The sequence below is a fragment of the Notolepis coatsorum genome, assembly GCF_963971535.1.
Source record: "Notolepis coatsorum genome assembly, chromosome: 10".
NCBI classification, from domain to species: domain Eukaryota; kingdom Metazoa; phylum Chordata; class Actinopteri; order Aulopiformes; family Paralepididae; genus Notolepis; species Notolepis coatsorum.
The window spans coordinates 39064816-39087952 of record NC_140174.1 but is presented as its reverse complement, the minus strand read 5'-3'; the positions used below and the strand labels follow the sequence as shown (position 1 = coordinate 39087952).

The following is a 23137-nucleotide window of genomic DNA, read 5'->3' as shown; positions in this document are numbered from 1 at the left end:
TTTACTTAAGTTTAAAGCTCAATATATCAAAACGTGGCACTTTACAGTAAACAGGTCTATTTGTATTAAAAACAATAGATTGGGGCGGGGACGCTGGGTTCGAATCCAGCTCTTGGTGTTGCTATCCGCTTGGCTGGTCGTTCATACTAACACAATTGGCAGTGTTAGGGGTGAGAAATCTGATGGGTGGGTCCTGGGCGTTGTGGACAGCGACCCCTACAGTTCGGTCGGGGCGCCTGCACAGCGAGGGTAGGATCTGGAGGGAGGTAGTGTGACCTTCCACACGTTACACTCTCCCGGTGAGAATCTGCGCTGCCAGGCTGGCTGCCGGCTGGCTGCACATGCGTCGGAGGAAAGCATGCGACAGTCTCCGGCCTCCTGGACCAACAGTAGGGGTGAGTGCGCAACAACCAGGAAGGGGGTTGAGAATTGGCATAACGACTAAACAGTGGGATGGGAGAAAAATCGGAAAAAGGAGGGGGGGAAAAGATAATAAAAGAAAAATGAAAGAGCTCAAAAATAAAAATGTCAAATGATATTTCCCATGCCTTTATTGAGTTGATCTAAATGTTACTGGTGTCTCATATCGATCGCAGGCACCTGAATCGAAATCGTATCGTGGCACTTTGTGATATCGGCAAATATCGTATCGTTGTCTAAAGAATCGATATCATATCGTATCGTGATGAAACTGGTGATTCCCACCCCTAGCTTTGGGTATACATCAGTGGCATAATCACAATAGTTTACATTTTCAATAGAATAGAAGTTGATCATGGGTGAATCTTTAAAATGATCAACATTTGGTCAATATAGAATCTAAAATACAATGGATTTATATGACAAAAGGGCTTCTGGAGTTGGCCTATGCTTTAATTTACCACCACATCACAGAGAACTGGTTCTAATCTGTCTGTCTGTCAACTGTCGGATATTGAAAAGGTGAAGAGCTAGAGATACAGATCAGCATATGCCGCAAGAGCTGGGTGCGCTCCTTGGAAATGCAGCCACTCAAATTCATTTGGGGTAAACTGTGGCGATGGTGCAGTCCACACAGGTAGATATAGGGCTGGGTTCCGTCAGCCGGTTCCCTTTTAGTAAAAGAAAAACCTGGATTCGTTTAAGCTCAGAGTCTAACAAATCCTCTCAACCTCAGCCTCTCACTATCAAGTTATTTACAATGTTGTTGAGTTACTTACAACATTGTTGAGAGAATATTTAGTTACTGCACCGAGTGCAACTAAGAAACGGTCTTTCCTTTTCACCTAAGAAATGGTTTCTTTACCAAAGAAATTACCCCCTCCCGCTCCTCCCCAGTCAAAATCATTATCTAAAAAAGATTTGCTAACGGATTTCATTCAATAAAATGCCTAAAAAAACCCAAACCATAGACAGATGACAGTCAAAATGTTCCAACACGTTTTTTTACTGATCAAATTCTATGACTATTCCATAACAAATAGCCAAATTTCCACAACCTACACTTGGCATGGTCTATGTTCAAGGGAGACATTTTATTGCTGCATAAACAAGTAATAGTTTGTTTTGAATGTCCCAGGCTTTATTTTGGCCAGATACAACAATCACCACGTGTAGGACTTAAATAATAAAAGGAAATTTGTAAAAGAAAAGAAAAAAGAAAGAAATAGGAAATATGTATAGTAAAACAAAAAAATAAAAGAAAAAATAGAAACATTAAAACCGTAACATTTCCAGGCCTGGAAAACATACACAAAGGAAGTTGAAATTCCACGACTTTTACAGTTTTTCTCCCGCGGCCGTAAGAAGTGACCCCTGCGCGCTGCCGAGGGAGACTCACTTGGGTTTGGTCTCTGCGTCTGTGACTTGACGAATAAAGATGGCGTCCTCCGGGTGGCTGATGTCTCCCTGTTCTTGCATGTAGGAGGCGGCGATGGCCAGCATGGAGCCGTCGATGCTGAAGGCCAGCGAGGCGATGCTGGTCGGGTAGCGATGGAACTGACACAGGCGCTTCTTGTTGAAGGGGTCCCAGATGTTTACGAAGCCATCCGAACCGCCTGGCAGAGGGGAGAGGCTCAAGGTTAACTTCAGAGCTTTCCGACAGTGCTTCATGCGGAGATTAGGATCTGTAATAAACAAGTGTTCCCTGGTGCGACCTTGGTAGTGCTAATCCCACAGGTCGGGTCACACACACATGACAATAAACCACAAAATAGGTCTAAAGCTTGAATATTGAAAGCAACAGCAGTGTTTTCCTTGTATGCATTCAGCGGTGGCGCGACACTGCTGCTAAATCATGAGCGCCGCTGCTCTGAACTCCGTGAACTAAATGAACCGGATCACCTCCGTACAACCATTAATTCGTTCTGCTGCGCGCCTATCAAACAAGCTGGCGAGGATCATGACTGAATGGAACAAGTCAAAAGGATTTCAGTTACAACGATAGGCCAGTTGGCTTAAATAATGTTGGCTGAAATTATTTTAATTGGTTTATTTGTTTGCGAGTCAAATAATTTGGTTTCGTCGCATGAGACGTGGAGCTGCGTGAGTAGCTAAATCATTCACGCAGGAAAGAAGAGCTAACGTTAACCTAACTCGCATGTAAAGGTGAAGATTTTGGGGCAGAGCAGAGGTAAGTGAATTCCTTTAGATACTGTGGGCTGTCTCCTTAAGTAATAACCAAATTGATCATATTGATACATATTTTACATAGGATATCACTATTCATATAAATCTAAAGAATTTAGGCCTAACAAAAAATATAGTTTGGTTACCGGTTGCCAACCGACCCTGCTGATTTATGTGCGACCCACACATGAATTAGCGTGAGCTAATATGGACCCATTAGCATGAGCTAATATGGATTACGGCGGCACGTGCGCTTTGCGCACGCACAAATATGGATTACGGCAGCGCGCGCAGCACCACTGTTGAAAAAAATAAAAATAAAAAATCAGGGGAAACACTGAACAGAGTTGACAAACTACGACAAGACATTTTATGTTACCAACAAAAGAAATCTATACACTTTTTTCAAATTACAGAAACACAAATTAATCTGGGAAGAATCAATCCAATAGTTAATTTAGTCATCTGAATATACAAGGGGGAAATACGTATTGAACACATCAACATTTTGTTCAGTAAATGTATTTCCAATGAGCATATTCAAGTGAAATTTGCACCAGACTGGTATTAACTCCAGAAATCTAAACATTAAAGTCCATATGTAAATGTGTGTAATAAAGTGGAATGAAACAGGAAAAAAGTATTGGACACACTAAGAAAAAGCAGTACACCACAGCAAGGAAAGGCAAGGAACTAGCTGAAAACCAAAACTACTGAGGCAACTCTACCTCCTATCTGTGCTAATAATGTCAACTGGGTTAGAATATATTGATGGGCTATATAAAAAAAAAAAAAAAAAAAAAAAAAATTACCAAGGTGCCACACAAGAAACATCAAATGGGTAAAAGCAAAGAGCTCTCAAGACCTTCACAAACAGATTGTTGCAAATCATGAAAATAGAATTGGCTAAAGACATATTTCACAACTTCAGAATCTTCCAGTAAGCACCATTGGGGGCATTATCCATAAGTAGGGTTGGGCACCGAAAACCAGTTCTAATAGGAACCGGAAGTAACATAATTTATTTGCATTTAGATTCTTAAATAATAATAATATTTTAACTTTGTTAATTAATACCCTAGTTACAGTACAGCAACCAAATTAAACTGTATCAAGTCAACTGACAATGTGAATAGTATGAAAAAAATAAGATTAAAAAAAATAAAAAATAAAAAACTCCTGCCAAATAAGCGGTGACCCTGTTTTGACCTGCACCTCAAAGAATCGGAATCAAGAATCGTTTAGAACAGGAATCGAAATGGAGAATCGGAATCGTTCAAATCCAAATGATGCCCAACCCTATCCATAAGTGGAAGCAACATCACTCCATCATCAACCGGCCATGCACAGACTGTGCTCCTCGCAAAATGTCTGATCAGGGAGTCAGAAGGATACTTAGAAGAGTAGCCAAAGAGCCATGGACCACTAGGAAAGAGCTCCAGAAAGACTTGGAGGCAGCAGGTACAACTGTGACAGAAAGGACCATAGGCAATGAATGCACTCCACCGCCATGGCCTCTGTGCGCGTTCAGCCCGCAAGACTCCACTACTGAAGAAAATACATGTTGATGAAGCTTGTTTAAAGTTTCCCAAACAACATTTGGACAAGCCAGTGAACTACTGGGAGCATGTACTCTGGTCAGATGAGACCAAAATGTTACTTTCTGGCTGTCACACAACACACCATGTTTGGAGGAGAAATGGCATTACCCGAATAACACTATACCAACAGTGAAGCTTGGAGGTGGAAGTATCATGGTGTGGGGCTGCTTCTCCTCTCCTGGTACTGGCAGACTTCATATCATTGAAGGAACAATGAATGGAGCAATGTACAGAGAAATTCTTGAGAGGAACCTGCTACCATCCACCAGGATGCTGAGGATGAGACGTGGGCGGACCTTCCAGCAGGACAACGATCCAAAGCAAACAGCAAAGGAAACTCGCAGTTGGTTTCAGAGAAAGAAAAACAACTTGTTGGAATGGCCCAGTCAATCACCTGACTTAAACCCAATTGAACATTTGTGGAAGCTGATCCAGATTCACAAGAGGCCCCCCCCGCAATCTTCAAGATTTAGCGAGGGTGGCGGAGAGGAGGAGCCTTGCTAAGCTCCAGGCCATCAGGGAAAACCCCTCCCACCCACTATACACAGACTTGGCTGACAGGAGGAGCATGTTCAGTGCTAGGCTCACACTAACCAAATGCAGCACTGAACGGCACAGGAAGTCCTTCATTCCAACAGCCATCAGACTATACAATGCATCACTGTGCCTCACTGCATCACTGAGCACAGAGTGGCAGCTCCATAGTGGCAGGAGGCCGCGACTAGCGGCCTCCAGGCTCTACAACAGGGGGCAGCGACTGCTGCCAGACATTGACCTAGGACTAATAGGAACCCAAGGAGGACAATAACACTACCGTAGGCATACTGCACCTTATGTGGATACTGTGATACTGTGAATAATGTATATTTCAGTTAGTTAGATAGTAAATTATAACACTACCTGATGCATACTGCACCTTATGTGACAATGTGAATACTGTGAATATATATTTCAGTTAGTTAGATAGTAAATTATATTGACCTATTTGTTTACACTGCTTGTGTTGTTTTTACTACCTGTACCCCCCCCCCCCTTCCCCCCATGCTGCTATGATGTCTCTCAGTATATTTTTACTGTATATTTTATTCCATTTCTATTCTATTTTACTCTACTCTTATCCTAGGCAACTTGATTTGATTTGTTTTATTATTCTAATTCGTGACCTGTTCTGTCTAAATGTTTAAATGTTGAGCGATTTGCAGTGTCAAATTTCCCACGGGATAATAAAAGTATTTCTATTAATACCCAAGTCTGGTGAAAATTTCACTTGAATGGCCAGATTGGAAATATATTTACGGGACAAAATGCTGATGTGTTCAATACTTATTTCCCCCATTGTATACATAAAAAGGAAGTTGTTTCAAATTTTATTTGAATGGTTTCCCAGAAATCAACTGAAAGCCATTTGAAGCTGCATCAAAGATTTTTTTTTATGGTCTGGGATGAGGACATGAGGTCTGTGTAGACTTTAATAAACAGGTATTTCTATATAACATTTTGTTTGAATTCTGACGACACTTCTCTTCTCCTTCTAAATGGATGCACACACACACACAATACATAGCCTTCACTCATACCCCCCTCTCCATCTCTTTCTATCACATACCCCCCCTCTCCGTCTCTTTCTATCACACGTGCACACACAAACACACATAGCTTCACATATTTCACATAACACATCCACATAGCCTTCTCACTCAGTCTGCATACCATATTCACAAACTTTCTCCATCTCTCACACACACACAGACACACACAAGCAGTCTGTCCACATACCGGTAGTCTTATATCATATCTATAACTCAGTCTGTATGTAGTAGTAGTAGTATAGTTTATTCAGTCATCATCTCACACAATACAATATACACAATCATTTAACAATATTTGATTTTACAGTGACTGAAAAGGTACAGACTGAAGCATAATGCTTATATATGCCTGTCCTATATTCTTAACAAAATTAAGACTCCAAAACAGTATTCTAAAAGAAAATAGCAAAAAACTATTATTCACCTTTGTAGTTTTCAAAAATTGTTTTACAAACAATTTTCTTAAAAACCAAAAGCGAATTACTCATTCTTAACTGTATATCAGCATTGTTCCACAAGTTAACCCCAATCATAGAAATACACCTCCTTTTAATCCCTTTCTTAGCTTTTTGAACAGTAAATTTACAAATATCTCTCAAATCATATTTTCTTTCATCCTATTGAAAAAAACCTTTGCACCCGTCTGGGAGTAACTTTGCTTTAGCTCTGTACATTATTTGCATAGTTTTATAGTAAACCAAATCATTCAATTTCATAATATGAGACTTTATAAACAATGGATTTGTGTTGTCAAGATACCACTTAGTTTTGTCTACTGTCCTGTATAAATACTTTGTTAGCTCACTATTCTACAGAGATCTATGCCAGGGCCCATTGCTGTAACCACGGTCTCTCCATGTTGCAACATGTCATTCAGTCAGTAAACTTTATCCTTAATGAAAGACTGTTGTCCGCCTCTGTGAATAATGGTCAAATGATTCCACATCATCAACAGAAAATGAGAAAAGGGTTGTCACAGACGAGTAGGGTGATGCGAGAGTGTGTCAGTAACACCCGTAGCCCCAACACTGAGTAATGCCTTCTCAAAGTGTAAGCGGGACCTCGTTGGCCCCCGTGGTTGTCAATCACACTCATGTAAATAGTTAAGAGCAGGGAAGCGGAGAGTGCACAAAAACTGTGTAGAATGATCTCAAGCTTTCTCTTTTCAAATCTCTTTTTTTGGATTGTAGCATCAAGGATAGAAGGCGGGGATAGAGGGCAGGGATTGAGATAGGCAAATAAGGTATGAAAACAGCTTTTCTTTTATATATATTCTCAGACGTGTACCACGTGCAAATGTGAAAGTTTCAGAATAAAAAAATACATGGACCATAAATCATGGATCACCCGCCTCTCTCGCGAGGTACCCCCCCCCCCCCCCCCCCCCCCCCCCCCCCCAAGGCAGCTTTGATTTCGCTTCAAATCAAGGAGAGTCAACCATACCTGTGGCAAATGTGTTGTGAACACTGTGGAAAGAGATGGCGTTGACGGGGTAAACCTGCTCTATTCCATTCTCCTTCAGCCGGTGGCACTTGAAGGCATACTTCCTCTTCTGGAACTCCTGGCTCGGGTCCAGGTACTCCACGGCTACACGGCCTTCGATTGAACTCAAGACATAGCCCTGGAGAAAAAAAGACAACGGGGTATGATGTTACCGTCTAATCTCCTCACAGAAACACAGGAATTTGTCTCGCATTGTGGTAGCACGATACTGTGTGTATTATGTGTAGAACCATTTGTCTGGGTCTTAAAAGTTTTGTCTTCGATAATTTTGCACCATGTCATCGCGGTGCGTTCAAGGTGTGGGCTGACTTGACAAATTAAGCCAGATTGAGATCCGAGATGTTACCTGCTTGTTGGGGAAAGCTCTGAGGCAGCGCGTCTGATACTTGAGACTGGACTCTCTCCTCTGCTGGACGTAGCCCATGTTCCTCAGGTCCCAGACCAGGACTCTCCTGCCAGCCGTGCCCACAATCAGCCTGTCCCCGGCCACGGAGAGCGTGTACACCTGTTAACACAGAGACACAAGGAGAGACGGTTTCAGTCTCAGCCTGCCCTACCCCCCTCTTTTCTTGATCCTCAAATCAATACTGTTGCAGAGGGAAGCTACAGTTGAGGTTTGAGGATTGAGAAAAGAGGGCAGGGGGGCTTGAGATAGGTCCGTTGCATTGCATTGCTAGGGAACAGCTTTGGACCGCAGTTGATTTCCCTGTGGCAGTGTTTGCTAATATCGACAATAGACAGGAAATCAGTATGGAACATTTAGAATGTTTGTTGTTTATAATGTTATGATAATATGTTGTTGCCGATTTGAACATCCACATTCTCATGGTAGCAATGATGCTGGGGTTATGATTGTGGTAGCACTGCAGTAATATGTGCTTTAGTTTCATATGTTGTGCGAGTTTGTCGTGTTGTGTGTAAGGATGGGCATTTTTAAGAAAAATTCAGATCGATTGATCGCATGCTATACTCGATTGATCGTGTATTACTCGAAAAGGGAAAAACATTAAAAAAAGAAAGATTTATTTTTGAAATATATATCGGTTACATATATTTTTTTTCTTAATTTTGTTCATTCACGTATATGTTTAAGGAAACCAACAGTTATAATCTTACACATACATTTGAAACAAATATAAATTAATTAATTAAGTTTCCATAAAAATTAGTAATTTAAGATCACTTTTTCTCATAGCTACGAGTAATCGATTAAACGATTACTCACACCCCCACCCCTAGTTGTGTGTTGCCATATGCTGGACTTTTAACTGCAACTGAATTTTGCCATGTGGGTTACTCATTCAACGCCATAAACTGTCCCCATCTCTGCCGCTTCAGGCCAGCTTAAATGGTAATTTTCGCGGTGTTTCACGATGTTTTCAGGGCTGTGTGTGTGTTCTGTATTATAGCTGTGGAGACAATGGTAATGGTGTGGCTCATTTGACACACTACTTGTAGTCCAACATGGAAAATTTTTTTGTTTCTACACACTGTAGTTTGTAGTTTATTACACGCTAAACATCGCGCATTTCCAAGATAATCCAGTCTTTTTCCATAGATCGCGAGATAAAACAAGGTATATGCAATAAGCCCAAACCGTTCCGGTTGATCCCCTGAAACCCCAAATACTCCCAAATCAAATAACATGTACACATGTACACATGTACCTTCACAAAATCATCAAGGGGGGGGGGGGGGGGGGGGGGGGTCGTTTTAACTCAAAACTGTGATCATGTTTGACGAGCGTCCGGTAAAACACAAAACTGTGATAGTTAGAAAAACATGTTTCAGATTCTGTAAAATAGACATAGAATATACCTTACCTTAGCCAGAAGTAGGGATGGGTATCGTTAGGATTTTATCGATACTACTACTGTTACAAAGGGTCAGATTAAACCGAATATATATATTTATTACTCGAGATATATTGTATAATATTTATATATCGTCTGATATCCCTTGTATATTCTTTATACATACACGTTATATCCCTTTACCTAGGTACAGGCCAGACCATAATATTCGTTCTCCTATTGGACAGCGACCCCCCAGGCGCCACGGCCATACCCCCAATGTCTAGTTCAAAGTCACCGCTAAGACATGTCTCAACATGCCCAGGTTTGCGCAGTAATACGAGACAGAAATAAGGTTGGCACTAGATTATTCACCTTACGTATAAATACGTTGCAGGTGGATACAGCAGTAATGTTAACTAAAAGCTGAAGCCTTCACCACGATACAACGTGCTGTGAAGTGGGCCCGTTTTGCCCCTAAATAGAGCCTTGAGACCGCGTGCGAATTGATAGCTAAAGTGTCAGAGTTTAACGCTGTATCGTCGAGTTCGACTTATTCTATTATCAAGTAATAGTCTATTATGTATAGTGTATCGTGCGGCTACCGTTCTACAGTGACCAGCATTACCACCGTTTCATCGTACCGAGCTAGTGCGCTTATCCAGGCTGGGCGGCCTAACCTTGTGCCGCCATCCGAGGAGCCCTAGACGAGAACCGTGTGGATATGTACACTGGATAACCTACACCGACGAATGCAGAGCCCTTTTCGGCTGGATTATATTGCTTTGGTCCTGTGGCTGCTGGAGCAGAGAACCGTCTACCCCACTACCGTGTGGGATCTACCCTGTGAGGAGCCCCGTCGAGCCCGCCTCTAGGACTCAGAGGCTGGCTAGCTTTCATCCATGCTGCAGTGCATACCGGAGTATAGCTGTTGCTTTGTCTAAGGACCAAGGGATTATTGCACCGTCTCCTGTACCTGGAGTCTCTTTATTCCTCGTTGATCCAGACCTTTGCTCCCGACAATTCCTCTCCCCTGCTGGCTTACAACCGGAGGGAACCCCCCTAGTATCTCCAGCTGACCTACGAGTGTACCTTATATAATTCTTATGCTACAGGTGGTATTAATTATCACCATCGTAATATGCTCATGGACTTACGCTCTTGACCTATTCATGCACATTCTTCGCCATACAAGCGTGACTCTAATTCTCAATACTGTAATATAATATTGCTGCTCTTCTAATAAATATTCCAAACAGAACTTTCTTTGTTAAGCCGTGTTATTGTGTGGGTGTTCATCACATATACCTGTGTACTGTATGGCCAGTAATTAAAGTACATAACTCAGTAGTGGTTTAATGATACCATACTTTCAATACAGTCAGGGAATTGTACCCCTCAGTTACAACTACTCTTATCGATACTGCTTAACGGTTCGGTACTTTATCGATACTCTTATCGGTTCTTTTAGATTATTATTATTTAAAAAAATTTATACATTTATTATTTGAATGGCTTAAGGCAGGGGTCAGCAACCTTTACTATCAAAAGAGCCACTTTTCCCCCGTCCCACAAAATAAAATGCTCAGGGAGCCGCACAACCTATTTACCCTTAAAATGAAGATAACAGTGTATAACGTTTTATATATCCCCAAGCATACCCCACATTTAGCATAAAACGCCTGACAATTGCATACCCAAAGAAATTTGCGATTTATTATACTTTATACTTATAGCACACAGTTTGTTGCATTAGTGGTATTATAAAGCAACAAAAAGAAATTTTTTGACTTTTTAATTGCTGTTTTTACCTGTTTTTACCAAAGGAAAACCTCAAACTCTTATGAAGAGGAGAAAAAATACTGGCTGTGTAGACCTATTTTTTAATAAAACACAGAAGAGGAGACAAAACACTGGTGTCTGTAGACCGACTTTGAAATAAAACCCTGAACTATTCAGGTATATTTGAGTCCTTCCCTTATTTGTGGAACATTTATAAAATAGAAAGTAGTCCACTTTGAAAAAAGAATACCATGTGTAGACCTACTTTGAAATAAAACACAGAAAATGAGAAAAAAACACTGGCATCTGTAGACCTACTTTGAAATAAAACCCTGAACTATGCAGCTCTATTAGAGTCCTTCCCTTACTTGTGGAAAATCTATCAAATAAAAAGTAAATTGTTCGCAAATTTCGCACCACATAACAGGCATACAGGTAAGCCTTTTGTTGACTAAATATCTTAGTTGATGAAATATTTTTTCATTTCAGTGTCACAGTATGACATCGATCTAAAAAACCGCAGGTTGCCGACCCCTGGCTTAAGGCCATATATGTACTTGATGTTTGTTTGTTGTGTTGCATATTTAAATAGACTTCAATCAAATCAAATCAAACCCCCCCTCTTAAAACCAAAAACCTGTGTTTAACCTAGCCATCTATAAAACATCATGCTAAAACTGTGAAACAAATGTCCTACTCCCCTAAAGAAAGAAATACATAGCAAACATGACTCAGTTATCCAATAGTGCTGCTGCTTTTTTTTTTTTAATCTTTTAGTTAATAAGACTAAAAGACTACAATATGACCAATGATTTCATGACGGCTTCCGGTCCTTGTGTTTCCAGTTTCCGGTGCTATGCACGGAGATTTTTAACGTTACATTTTCAACAACAGATTGCTGCTAATTAAACACTTAATGGAAACGGAGTAACGTTATGTCGAGTTCATACGTGTAGTGTAGGGCTGCACGATTTTGGGAAATAATCTAATTGCGATTTTTCGGACGGATATTGCAATTGCGATTACATTTGCGATTATAATCAAAAAAAATATAAGCAGCCCCACAGAGGTTTATTGTAAAATGCGGCTTGCATCTGGCCTATGCGGTGGATCTTTTCGGGACACCAAGCCTGAAAATGTTTATTTTTACCCGGGAATCGATACCGGTACCTTTTTTTCTGTACTTTACAAGTCTAAACTTCACAACACACAATCTAAAACCCCTTACCTCCCTCTCCCAAACCGATTTTGTATCTCAATGGGACTTCCTGGTTAAAAAATAAATAAAATAAGTAAAAAAAAAAGGCGTTTTTTCTTTTTTTTTTGGTTTGATAATTGCGTCATTCCAAATCACGATTTCGATAAATCGATTAATCGTGCAACTCGACATAACGTTACTCCGTTTCCAGTGTTGCTGCCTGCCACCATTGCGTCGCAGATGGATGGTACACTCTGTTAGCTCCGTAGCTAATCCGCTCCTAGACTACCGATAGCAGTACCGATAACATCAGAGTTTCGTTTTTTTTCTAATTTAGTACCGGTTCCCGTTTAGAACCGGGTTTCGGGGGGCATCCCTAGCGAGAAGGTATTCCAAGAAGAATAATTCCAAGTGATCGCATCGCCATCGCGATTACCAGTGTATATGTCTATACACGTTTCGATGGAAAATACGCTTCGGCAACGGAATTTCGAGGCGATCGCTGTGAATATCTGTTCAAGCAGGAGGAGGAGCCCTTACCAAAAAAAAGGGGGGGGGGAAACGTGTATCCAAACCAAGCCATTCCAGTTCAAAGGTAGGCGATACTGCCACCTGGTGATATTCGATCGGCATTGCAATTCCAACGTGGGCAAACGAGCCAGGGGCGGCTAGAATGATCCGGATGATGATTTAGAACAGGGATCAGAGGAAAAATATCAAAGGATCTAAAAACGTATTATTACTTGTTTGGCGCTCAAGCGTTGGCGAGGAAACGCGTAATATTACTTAGTTGTTTGGCACTGAATGAGTTAAGAGTGTTTATCAAGTATGAGAAATGCAGCTTTTTACCGAGATACAAGCATGAGAAATAAATATGCAACAGCAAAGATGCACACAAAAAAAGACAATGGTTAAATCGGAATACTGTGTGCCATAAGAATTAGCCTAATCAATGTAAATTTATAAAAAGCATAACTCAATAATATGACTAGTGTTACATTCATACCATAACACGGACAGTGAATTGAACATTGCCTCCGGCTTGGGCCAGCCGTCATACTAACTCAATTGGCAGAGTTAGAGGGTGGAAGTCGATGGGTGGTAATCTGAACGTTGTGGACAGCGACTCCTACAGGTCGGTTGGGGACACCTGCACAGCAGAGACAGGAAATGGTGGGGGTAGTGTGAGCCTCCCACACGTTACACCTCGCCAATGAGAGTCCACACTGGCAGGTGAAAAGATGCGACAGGCTGCCTCCTCGTGTACCGGAGGGGACACGTGATGCAAGGCTTCTATCCTCCCTACAACCGGCCAGTGGGGGGCATATGCGAACAACGTTCAAGACAGGGGAGGGAAGAATTGGCACAATGGAATTGGGATGGGAGGAAAATAGAAAAAGGAGAAAGTGGATAATAAAAAATAAAAAAAAAACATTGTCCCTTGAAAACTCCCCTCGTGAGTCACGCCTTGTTTGTGTGCAAGTGACTGGCTGCAGAGTAGCAGTTCACAACAGAGCAGCCCACTATGCCGAGTTTACTTTAGTTTTCATTAGTCGATTCTGTGGGGATAACATTACTACGAGCCCCAAGTGAATGGGACTGACTGAGACTATCTCCCTGTTTCGCTCCCTCTCTGTACGTTCGGTCTATCCCATTTAACCAACCATTACGCATTTTCCAGTAGCAAACTAATTGCATAGTTGATAATAGTTCAGATTATTACATTTTACATTTATTATTAGCTATATTAGAAATATTCTAAAATCATTAAGTCTGCTAATAGGCCACTGTGTATGCGTGTGTGTGCGATTAATCTGGTGGTGACAATGAGAGTGTTGCTTAGGGTTAGTGTTAATCGTAGATGTTATGGCAATTCATTGCCTGGAATAGACTTAAAAAAACTTTGAAACTGCAGGCCCTCACTACCATATCTGATTTTAAAGTTCAAATTAAGGGCATTTTAGAGAATGTCGATGCTTCACTGCATAATGTGGTGTTATAATATATATTTTATATTTTTTACTTGACCTTCTCTCCCCAGCAACCTCCTGCAAAGCTTCACCTTCCATCCTCTTTCTACCCTTTTACCCTACCCTCCAATCCCATTAAATCTTGTTTGCTGCAGCTCAAATGTATCCCCTTGCCCCACTTTGCCTTTTATGTCTCAGTCTGTGTTTTGTGTATTTGTTATGCTGTCATTTTGGCCAGGTCTTGCTCGAAAAAGAGATTGTTGATCTCAAGTGACTACCTGGTAAAATAAAGGTTAAATAAAATAATATGTATTTAATTCCAATTTCATTACAAAAGTAGATGGAAGGATTCCATTAGATTAGCACTGCAAAATGGTAGCCTCTACAAAGACAACCCTTTCCCACAATGTTCAGTATAATAAATTAGTTGACCAACAAGGTCAATATCATGAAACGTAATCTTACTGATACTGCAAGTACTCAAAATGAAAGACAGTAAGACACCATAAAATACCAAATAGCATTATGATTAGGGCTGGGTGATGTCCTCAAAATATCAGGCAGTTCAGGTGGGACTTAAAAGCACAGAGGGCCATGATTTGAACATTGACCAAAGACAGCCGCAAAATGAGAGTGACAATGATGTAGGCCTTCAGTCAAATGTCAAGGACAAATAAAAATAAAAGTGTTGTATAATCAGAGACGGGTTGGTTTACTTTAACATTATTGGAGATTTTAGGGGTCGGTGACACAATTCTGCCACTCTACACTACAGTAGAAATTAATCAAATTCAGAAATGCCATTTTTGTCAATGAGATTTTTCCACATCATAGTGTCTTCACATATGCATCCTCGGTCACAACAGAAACAATATTGACATCAATAATAACACAAGCGCTACCTTTTCAGGCTGTGTGAAGGTGCCGGCGTTGCAGGGTGTCCTTGGGTCCCACAGCCGAACTGACCTGTCCCAGCTACCCGTCACCATTACATTAACCTCTGGGCAGTATTCCACACAGCGGATAGGGGCGTCGTGTGTCCCAACGATTGTATCTGTTCAGAGAGAGTAAACATTCACACGGCCTGAAAACAAACAACCGCTACCCAAGGGAAAGGAGACATTTTTATTTCGCTGGTCTGCATCCCCTTAACAATGGACCCGTCTCAAAACCCTGCCCTCTTTTCTTGATCCTCCAATCACAGCTGTCGCTTACCTCTGACTTCCTCGTACAAACAAAGTTTGTAGGAGGAAGTCAGAGGTAAGCGACAGCTGTGATTGGAGGATCAAGAAAAGGGGCAGGGTTTGAGACAGGTCTATTGTGTGTATTGAGCCGTACTGTATTGTACCCATTCTGCAATCTGTTAATAAAATTTTCATACAATCAATCACCGTGCAGATTGATTGATTTTTTTTATCCACTTTTTCTCCTATCCCAATTTAGCCGTGCCAATTATCCCCTCCCGTCTTGAACGTTGCTCGCATGTGCCCCCCACTGGCCGGTTGTAGGGAGGATAGAAGCCCATCGCATGTCCCCTCCGATACATGTGTAGGCAGACAGTCGCATCTTTTCACCTGCCAGCACGGACTCTCATTTGGCGAGGAGTAATAGGAGGCTCACACGGCCCCCGCAATTTTCCTGTCTCTGCTGTGCAGGCGCCCCAACCGACCTGTAGGAGTCACTGTTTACAACGTCCAGATTACCACCCATCAACTTCCCACCCGCTAACTCTGCCAATTGAGTTAGTATGACAGCCAGCCCAAGAATAGAATAGACTTTTAATTGTCATTGCACACAAGTATACAACGAAATTTCAGGGGAGCTCCCACAGACCGTAGTACAATATACACACATGAAACACATAACACTGTACATATAACAGAATATTTTAAATAATAAAGTGCATGATGAGCGGTAACATAGTGGTTATCAAGTCCAGGTAAGTGCATGGTGCACGTGAGGGTCTGACTGCTTGGGGGGAAAAGCTGTTCATAAATCTTGAGCTCTTGGCATGTATGGACCGGTATCTCCTCCCTGGGGAAGGAGCTGAAAGCTGAAAGAGGTGATGTGCTGGCTGGGTGAGACTGGTCCTTGATAATACACTTGGAGCGGTGGAGGCAGCGGGAGGTGAAGACGGAGGTGATGTTTGGTAGAGGAGTCCCGACGATCCTGCCTGCCGCCTTCACCACCCTCTGTAGAGCCTCTTGCTCTGCCTTTGTGCAGCTGGAGAACCACACAGACACACCGTAGGTCAGCACACTCTCAACCGCACAATGATAAAAGTTGACAAGGAGATTTCGTGGCAGGCCAGCCTGCTTCAGCTTCCTTAGGTAGTATAGGCGTTGCCGAGCTTTCCCGATCACTGAGGCGGTGTTGGTGCTCCAGGACAGGGTCTCACTCACACTGAGACCCAGGAACTTGAACTCAGTGACCCTCTCCACTACCTCGTTGTTGATGAGCAGAGGGGAGTAGTCAGGCCTTGATCTTCTGAAATCCACTATGATCTCTCTTGTTTTCTTTATGTTGAGTGCCAGGTTGTTGTTGTCACACCAGGCTGTAAGGTCTTCCACCTCCCTCCTGTAGGCAGACTCATTGTTGTTTGTTATGAGACCCACAACTGTGGTATCGTCTGCAAACTTGATGTAATTGGAGGGGTAGGAGGGGGAACAGTCATGTGTGAGCAGGGTGTACAGTAGGGGTGGGAATCACCAGTTTCATCACGATACGATATCGATTCTTTGGACAACGATACGATATTTGCCGATATCACAAAGTCTGCCACGATACGATACGATTCGGGTGCCTGCGATCGATATGAGGTGATATTATGTGTAGGGATGGGTACCGAATTCGGTACTTTTGAGGTACCGAACCGAAACACGTCGGTACTACCGAGTATCGAATCAAGTGAGAAACCGAAAAAAAAATAAAAATAAAAAAAAATATTTTTTATTAATTTTTTTTTTAACTTTTTTTCTTTTTATGTCAACGTTCACACGCACAATATATGCTTACCTAGGATTTGACTTGATTCAACAACAAATCAGTCGGAGCAATGACAAGCCGAAAACTGTCGAAATTGTAGTTATTTGAAGTTTGGATTTTTTTTTTACGGCTGAGGTAGGTAAATTAAATTTCTTGCGACTAAAGTACCGAAAAAAGGTACCGTTGGGTACCGGTATCGATTCACAGGTACCGGTACCGGTATCGGTTCAAATGTGAAAGGTACCCATCCCTAATTATGTGCCCATTTAACACAATCAGTCACATTTAGATCAACTAAAAAAAGGCTACGGAAATATCAATTGACGTTTTTATTTTTGAGCTCTTCCAGACATTTAAATGAAAAACAATCTATTGTTTTTAATACAAATAGACCTCCTGTTAACTGTAAAGTGCAACGTTTTTATATATTGCACTTTAAACTTTAAGTAAAATGTTTTGGAACTCACAACACGCAAGCTAAAACCCCTTCCTCTCCCAAATTGTTCCTACAATTGTTTTATGTTGCATGATGATCATGAATACATTTATTATGTATTCATGTTTAAATATCAACATTATCCGTCCATCCTCAGTAACACGCACACACAGAATGCCCCTCCCCCAGTCCCCCACAGAAAGGTAGAATGCCCCCACCCCTCCTCCTTCCCAAGTCCCCTCTCCCCTTCTCTCACGTTAGCTGCTTAGCTTAAGCAGCCAACATAACGTTAATTTAGATCTGCCCACGCAACGTGGGCATAAAGGAATGGCGACGATGCAAATCATGTTCGATGCATTTGACCCGTTGCAGGGAAAAAACTGCACAGACTTTAGAGCCATATGAAATCCGCGTTCACGGAATCGCGGACGGAATCGCGGAATTAACCAATAAAAACGGAATCAACTGCAAAACGTGGAATATTGCAGAATTTGGCCTAATCTGGACTGAAATTTCGTTTTTGGGTGGAACGTTTGGTGCACACGCGACCGGGGAGGCGGGGACTCTACAGCGTGTTACACACAACACAGCCGCGGTGCTCAAGCGTCTGGCTGCTTCAGTGTTAACATCGTCAAGAAGCTAAACAATTCCACAATAAGCCCTCAATTCAGAGCAGAACAGTATCATAATGACTTTTATGCCTCCGGTGATAAGGTGTTTTGCTAATTCTGTCAACGTTCCGTGGACTGGACCCGCAAAAACACTTGCGACACTATTGTGATTAAATAGCTATAAACGTTAGGACGTTTAGCTTCTAGCTAAATCTAGTGGACCCATCCATTTGTTTAATGCAAACGATTGTCATTATACACTGCCCTTTATAAACTAAATACACTTAAATAGCTATGTAACGTTATAGGACTATAGATGGAAATGATAGCAGTTCTAGCTAAATCTGGTGCACCCATCCATTTGTTTAATGCAAACGATTGTCATTATACACTGCCCTTTATAATCTAAATAAACTTAAATAGCTATGAAACGTTACAGTACATAGACTATAGATGGAAATGATAGCTTCTTGCTAAATCTAGTGCACCCATCCATTTGTTTAATGCAAACGATTGTCATTATACACTGCCCTTTATAATCTAAATAAACTTAAATAGCTATGAAACAGCACAGTACATAGGACTATAGATGGAAATGATAGCTTCTTGCTAAATCTAGTGGACCCATCCATTCGTTTAATGCAAACGATTGCCATTATACACCGTCCTTTATAAACGAAATAAACTAAACTAAAGGTGCCTAAATTATGCATTACTATTTCATCACAATATAATAGATATAGCTAGGTTACTGACATTGTCATTGTGATAATGTCAGTAGTAGCTAGCTGTATCTATTGTTTACACTTGAAATATGTATTTTTATTTTGTCACAATATTAATTGAAAAATATTGTGTAAAATTGAACTGTATTTCTGAGTTGCAGCACTTAAAAACATTAAATGGACTGTTATATCTTATTCAATTGTGGACATTTATTCATTCCCACTTATTAGACACTATTTCTAATGGTAAAATGAGCATAAAAAGCAAAATACAGAATTCTGAAATATTAAAACGGAAAAAATGGAATTTGGGAAAAAATTAAATGGAATTTGGAAAATAATAAAACGGATTTCATATGGCTCTAACAGACTTATATCGGGTCGCAAAATACGTAGACGCTGCTCTGCTGTAATGTCTACAAAGAGTTTCACACTACTGGGCGCCGGCAGATATGACTCGCGGGATTTTCAAAATAAGAGTATCGCAATATTCGATCTTTTTACATTGCATCGATCCTATTTGATTATTGATAATAGATCGATATATCGATCTGGATCGATGTATCGTCCCACCCCTAGTGTACAGTAATGGGCTGAGTACGCAACCCTGCGGAGCGCCGGTGCTGAAAGACAGGGTGGACGAGGTGTAGTTGCCCAGCCTGACGGATTGTGTGCGGAGGCAACACCGGAGGCAACACAGACAGCCGGATTCGATACCGGTGTCTCGTGCGTTGGTGACGAGCGCAATGTCCGCTGCGCCACCCAGCCACCACAGATTGAATGAAAATGTTATTAACAGATTGCAGAATGGGTACAATACAGTATGGCTCAATACACACAATTGTTAAGGGGATGCAGACCAAAGAAAGACTTTCGTCTCGTTTACATCAGGGTCCCCGATTTTCAATTCATAATGAATTGTAAGTAAGGGTGCAACTTGCTCCGTGTAATCCATTCTTTGTGGATCTAGCCCCAGGTGTGTGAAAGGCATAAAGAGCTTGAAAATTGGTTTACTTTGCCCTTCATTTAAATCTACAAGTGACAACATAAAGCTTGATATCCATCTATAACCACCTTTCGGGGCTCTGAGATGGAGTCCGTATACAAATATCTAGGAATCGTAATTGATGATTCTCTCCATCTTAAACCTCGCATTCAGCATCTGGTGAAAATCTGATTTTGTATTTTTATTTTTAGAAACAAGTCTTGATTTTCCTTCGAGGCCAAAAGGAGACTTGTTGCTGCCTCTTTTATGTCTGTGCTGGACTATGGTGATGTTATATGCATGCCAGCATCAGCCAGCATTTTCGCAATATCTACATGTGCTGGATACTGTCTACCATGGAGCACTGAGGTTTATTAGACATTTTAAAGCCCTTCCTCACCATTGCTCTTTGTATGCTGGGTTGGATGGTCTGCCTCGACTTAACCACAGGCATGTTTTTAATTATATGGCTATTGTTGGTTTACTTCTATCTTACCTACATCCTTCAGTATAGTAATGGAATTTATTGTCTTCATTCCCAGGACTTATTCCTACCATCTGTCCCTAAAGCCTGTGCTGAATTGGGAAAAGGGACGTTTAAGCATGCTGCTCCCTCTGGTTGGAAGATTCAGCTAAACTAGCGGAATCTCCGTGAGCTGGTCTCATTGGATGCATTTAAAGTCATTCTTAATGATTTGGAGGCAGACACATCTGGCTGCAGATGTTTTGACAGATTTATATTGTGCCTGTATGATGCCCGATGTTGGTGACTTGTGACAAATATTTTTTTCTTTTGTGATCCTGAAATGATGTCTGCAACCCTATTCATTTAGCTGCTGCCCGTCTTGGCAGATGTTCTTGTAAAACACAAGTATTTAACTTCCTAAATAAATGATATAACAGACTGTAGTGGCAGACAGACCTTGATCCGTGTTTAAATCGTGGGTTCTTAACTGTGCATCCAGACCTCCGCTCCATGAATGTGTCGGATCCTGCAAAGACAAAAAGTTACATTATTTGTGTGGAAATGGCCTGCTAGGCTATGTCAAGTGGCTTAACACCACCCAAGTATTATCCAGAGAACAGGTCGGTGTCGACTGTGGCTTACATAAAAAGCACAGTCGAGAACTGGGGCCGGGTGTGTGTACTTCATCCTCATGGTGTTTCCACTGACATCGTAGAGGCGGACAGAGCAGTCCCAGGAGGAGACCAGCAGGAACTGGGGCGTGGTGGGGCTGAACTTCACAGCAGAGATGCTGTCTTCAGGGCCCTGGTTCAACTTGAACTCATTTGAGCCTGTCATCTGCAGGAGCACAAGATAAAACAGGTGGATAGATACTTCATTAATCCTCTGAGAATTTGCTTTGTAATGCAAGACTCCATTTACACCTTGCGTTAACATGCAGGTTTTCCTTATCCAGATGACATATCCAGATATAGAGAGTGCATGTTAATACCAAGCGTAAATGGAGTCAGCGAGTGTGTAGTTGACTTTTATGTGGGGCTTATTTAGGCTACGTACCCTATACAAGACACTAGAATGTTGGGGTTGCAATACAATGCTCAGCTAAACATAATTAATGCAATTATCAGAACATTTTTAGTTTATCATGTTTAACTCCTTTATAAATCAGTTAAGAAAAAAAATTTAGACTGTCTTTCAATGGTGTCTTGCCCATCTCAACTTTATTTAAAATGACTAGTTAGCCAACTCCCTCGGTTGTTTGAGGAGACTGTTCCATTTGGCCCTAATAACAACACCACCAATCTCTTTTTCATTCAAGTTTTGGTTTTATAGTGGCTTAATGGAGAATATTGTGGAAATCACATTGTCCATTAGGTGATCCCAAAGTTATGTTAGCAGCTACACCACCAATGCAATAATCATGCATTACAGCTAACCGTCCATAACTATACCGAGCCATTCATTTAACATAGCTCGACTAGATGTATAAATTACGTTAGCTGCAACGTTATTTAAAGAAATGAGGAAACCCGGAGCCTATAATTATATAAGGTTAACGAATAGCAAATAGCGTATTGATTACAAAACAAGAAGATGTATCCACTTCAACCCAGCAAATAGACGGAGCCCACGGCGACTCCCGCCGGTCGTGCTAACGTTAGCTAGCTAGTGTAGGGACTAGCTAACAGACATGAGTGGTAGCTAACGTTGTCTGGCGATACTTACCGTTGTATGGTCGTTTCGTAACGATGCAATTCTTTGGTGTCTTCAACAGGATAGTCTCTGTTGTTATTTGATATTAAATGTGAAAGATATATTTTAATAAACCAACCACGCTAAATGGTTGCGTGCTGTTCGGGCCCTTACCACTCCTCACACCAGTCGTGTTGTTTTAGGGCGAAACCAAAGATAATCCATAAGAAAAGATAAAGCAGCGCGGTGCGAAATGGAACAGTTCCGGTCTCCTAAATGGGCGGGACAAGTCTTAAACAAACTTGTTTTTCGTTGGATCTACTCGTCGGAGAAACGTAGATTTAGTGTTAAAAAGTTGTAAGCAACGAGAAAGTCCGCTATTTACCTCGATTTCAATGGTTTAAAAAAATACGCTACTATGGAACCTGTGCCCGCTCTAGTCTCCGGGCAGTAAACCCACCAATGCCGTGCCTTGTGTAGTTCACGTGACAAATTACAGGAAGTGAGGATGCACTGGTTAGTCTCCTTTTGGAGTGTCTCTGTTACCGTTACTCTAAATACAGTAACCTTATTGGTTAAAACGAATATACCAGCTTCCCGCTTTCGTTGTTATTGGTCGAATTTCTCAGTGCGACTGCGAGGACATGTCCGTTGTCACACGGTGGATCACATGGCATGGGATCTCTCTCGCTCTCTCTCTTTCTCTTCCTTTCTTTCATTCTTTATTTCTTTTGTAGGCCAACAGGATAATAATCAAATTAGTCTGAATTGGATTTGGAGCAAATAATGTGACATCTTTTCACGACACTATGCTTTATCAATGAGTGCATATATTTTTAGCCCATAGGAATCAAACCTGTAACCCTGGCAGAGTTGGTGCTTTGCTCTACTCAAATGACTTTTACAGGACCTCTTAAATCTACAATAATCTGGATTATTAATATGCCGATATGATGGAGGGCCTGTAGCCTATTCCAGTAAACAAAACACGCCCCCACTCCCAACCAACCCAACCCCTCATAATTACCTATAGCCTACTAATGATGATCACGATATCATTATGCTTAATTTTATTATAATAATGAAGAGACGGCTACTCTGTTTCCCCAACGAAAAAATGATTTAACCCCCGCCTTTTCATGACGGGACAGTTTAGCCTATGCTGCTGATACCGCGATATGGTCCTTTTCCCCT

General features: G+C 41.4%; 1 protein-coding gene across 1 annotated transcript; it reads right to left on the bottom strand.

Annotated features, from left to right (window-relative positions):
- Window positions 1-1328: 1328 nt before the first annotated feature.
- On the bottom strand, window positions 1329-22140 carry bub3 (BUB3 mitotic checkpoint protein). Its single transcript, XM_084323783.1, has 7 exons — window positions 21977-22140; window positions 20894-21088; window positions 20708-20777; window positions 14946-15097; window positions 7647-7805; window positions 7241-7418; window positions 1329-2036 (listed from the first exon to the last, which is right to left on the bottom strand). The coding sequence occupies exons 2-7, from the start codon at window positions 21086-21088 to the stop codon at window positions 1816-1818; spliced, it is 975 nt and encodes a 324-aa protein (XP_084179909.1). The 5' UTR covers window positions 21977-22140; the 3' UTR covers window positions 1329-1815.
- Window positions 22141-23137: the final 997 nt, after the last annotated feature.

Excerpts from the sequence above, each read along its gene's own strand:
- bub3 (XM_084323783.1), bottom strand. The coding sequence starts at position 21,088 with ATGACAGGCTCAAATGAGTTCAAGTTGAACCAGGGCCCTGAAGACAGC. Across the intron at positions 7,806-14,945 it reads CCTTCACACAGCCTGAAAAG|GTGTACACGCTCTCCGTGGC; the intron begins GTAGCGCTTGTG and ends CTGTGTTAACAG. Across the intron at positions 7,419-7,646 it reads GAGCTTTCCCCAACAAGCAG|GGCTATGTCTTGAGTTCAAT; the intron begins GTAACATCTCGG and ends TTTTTTCTCCAG.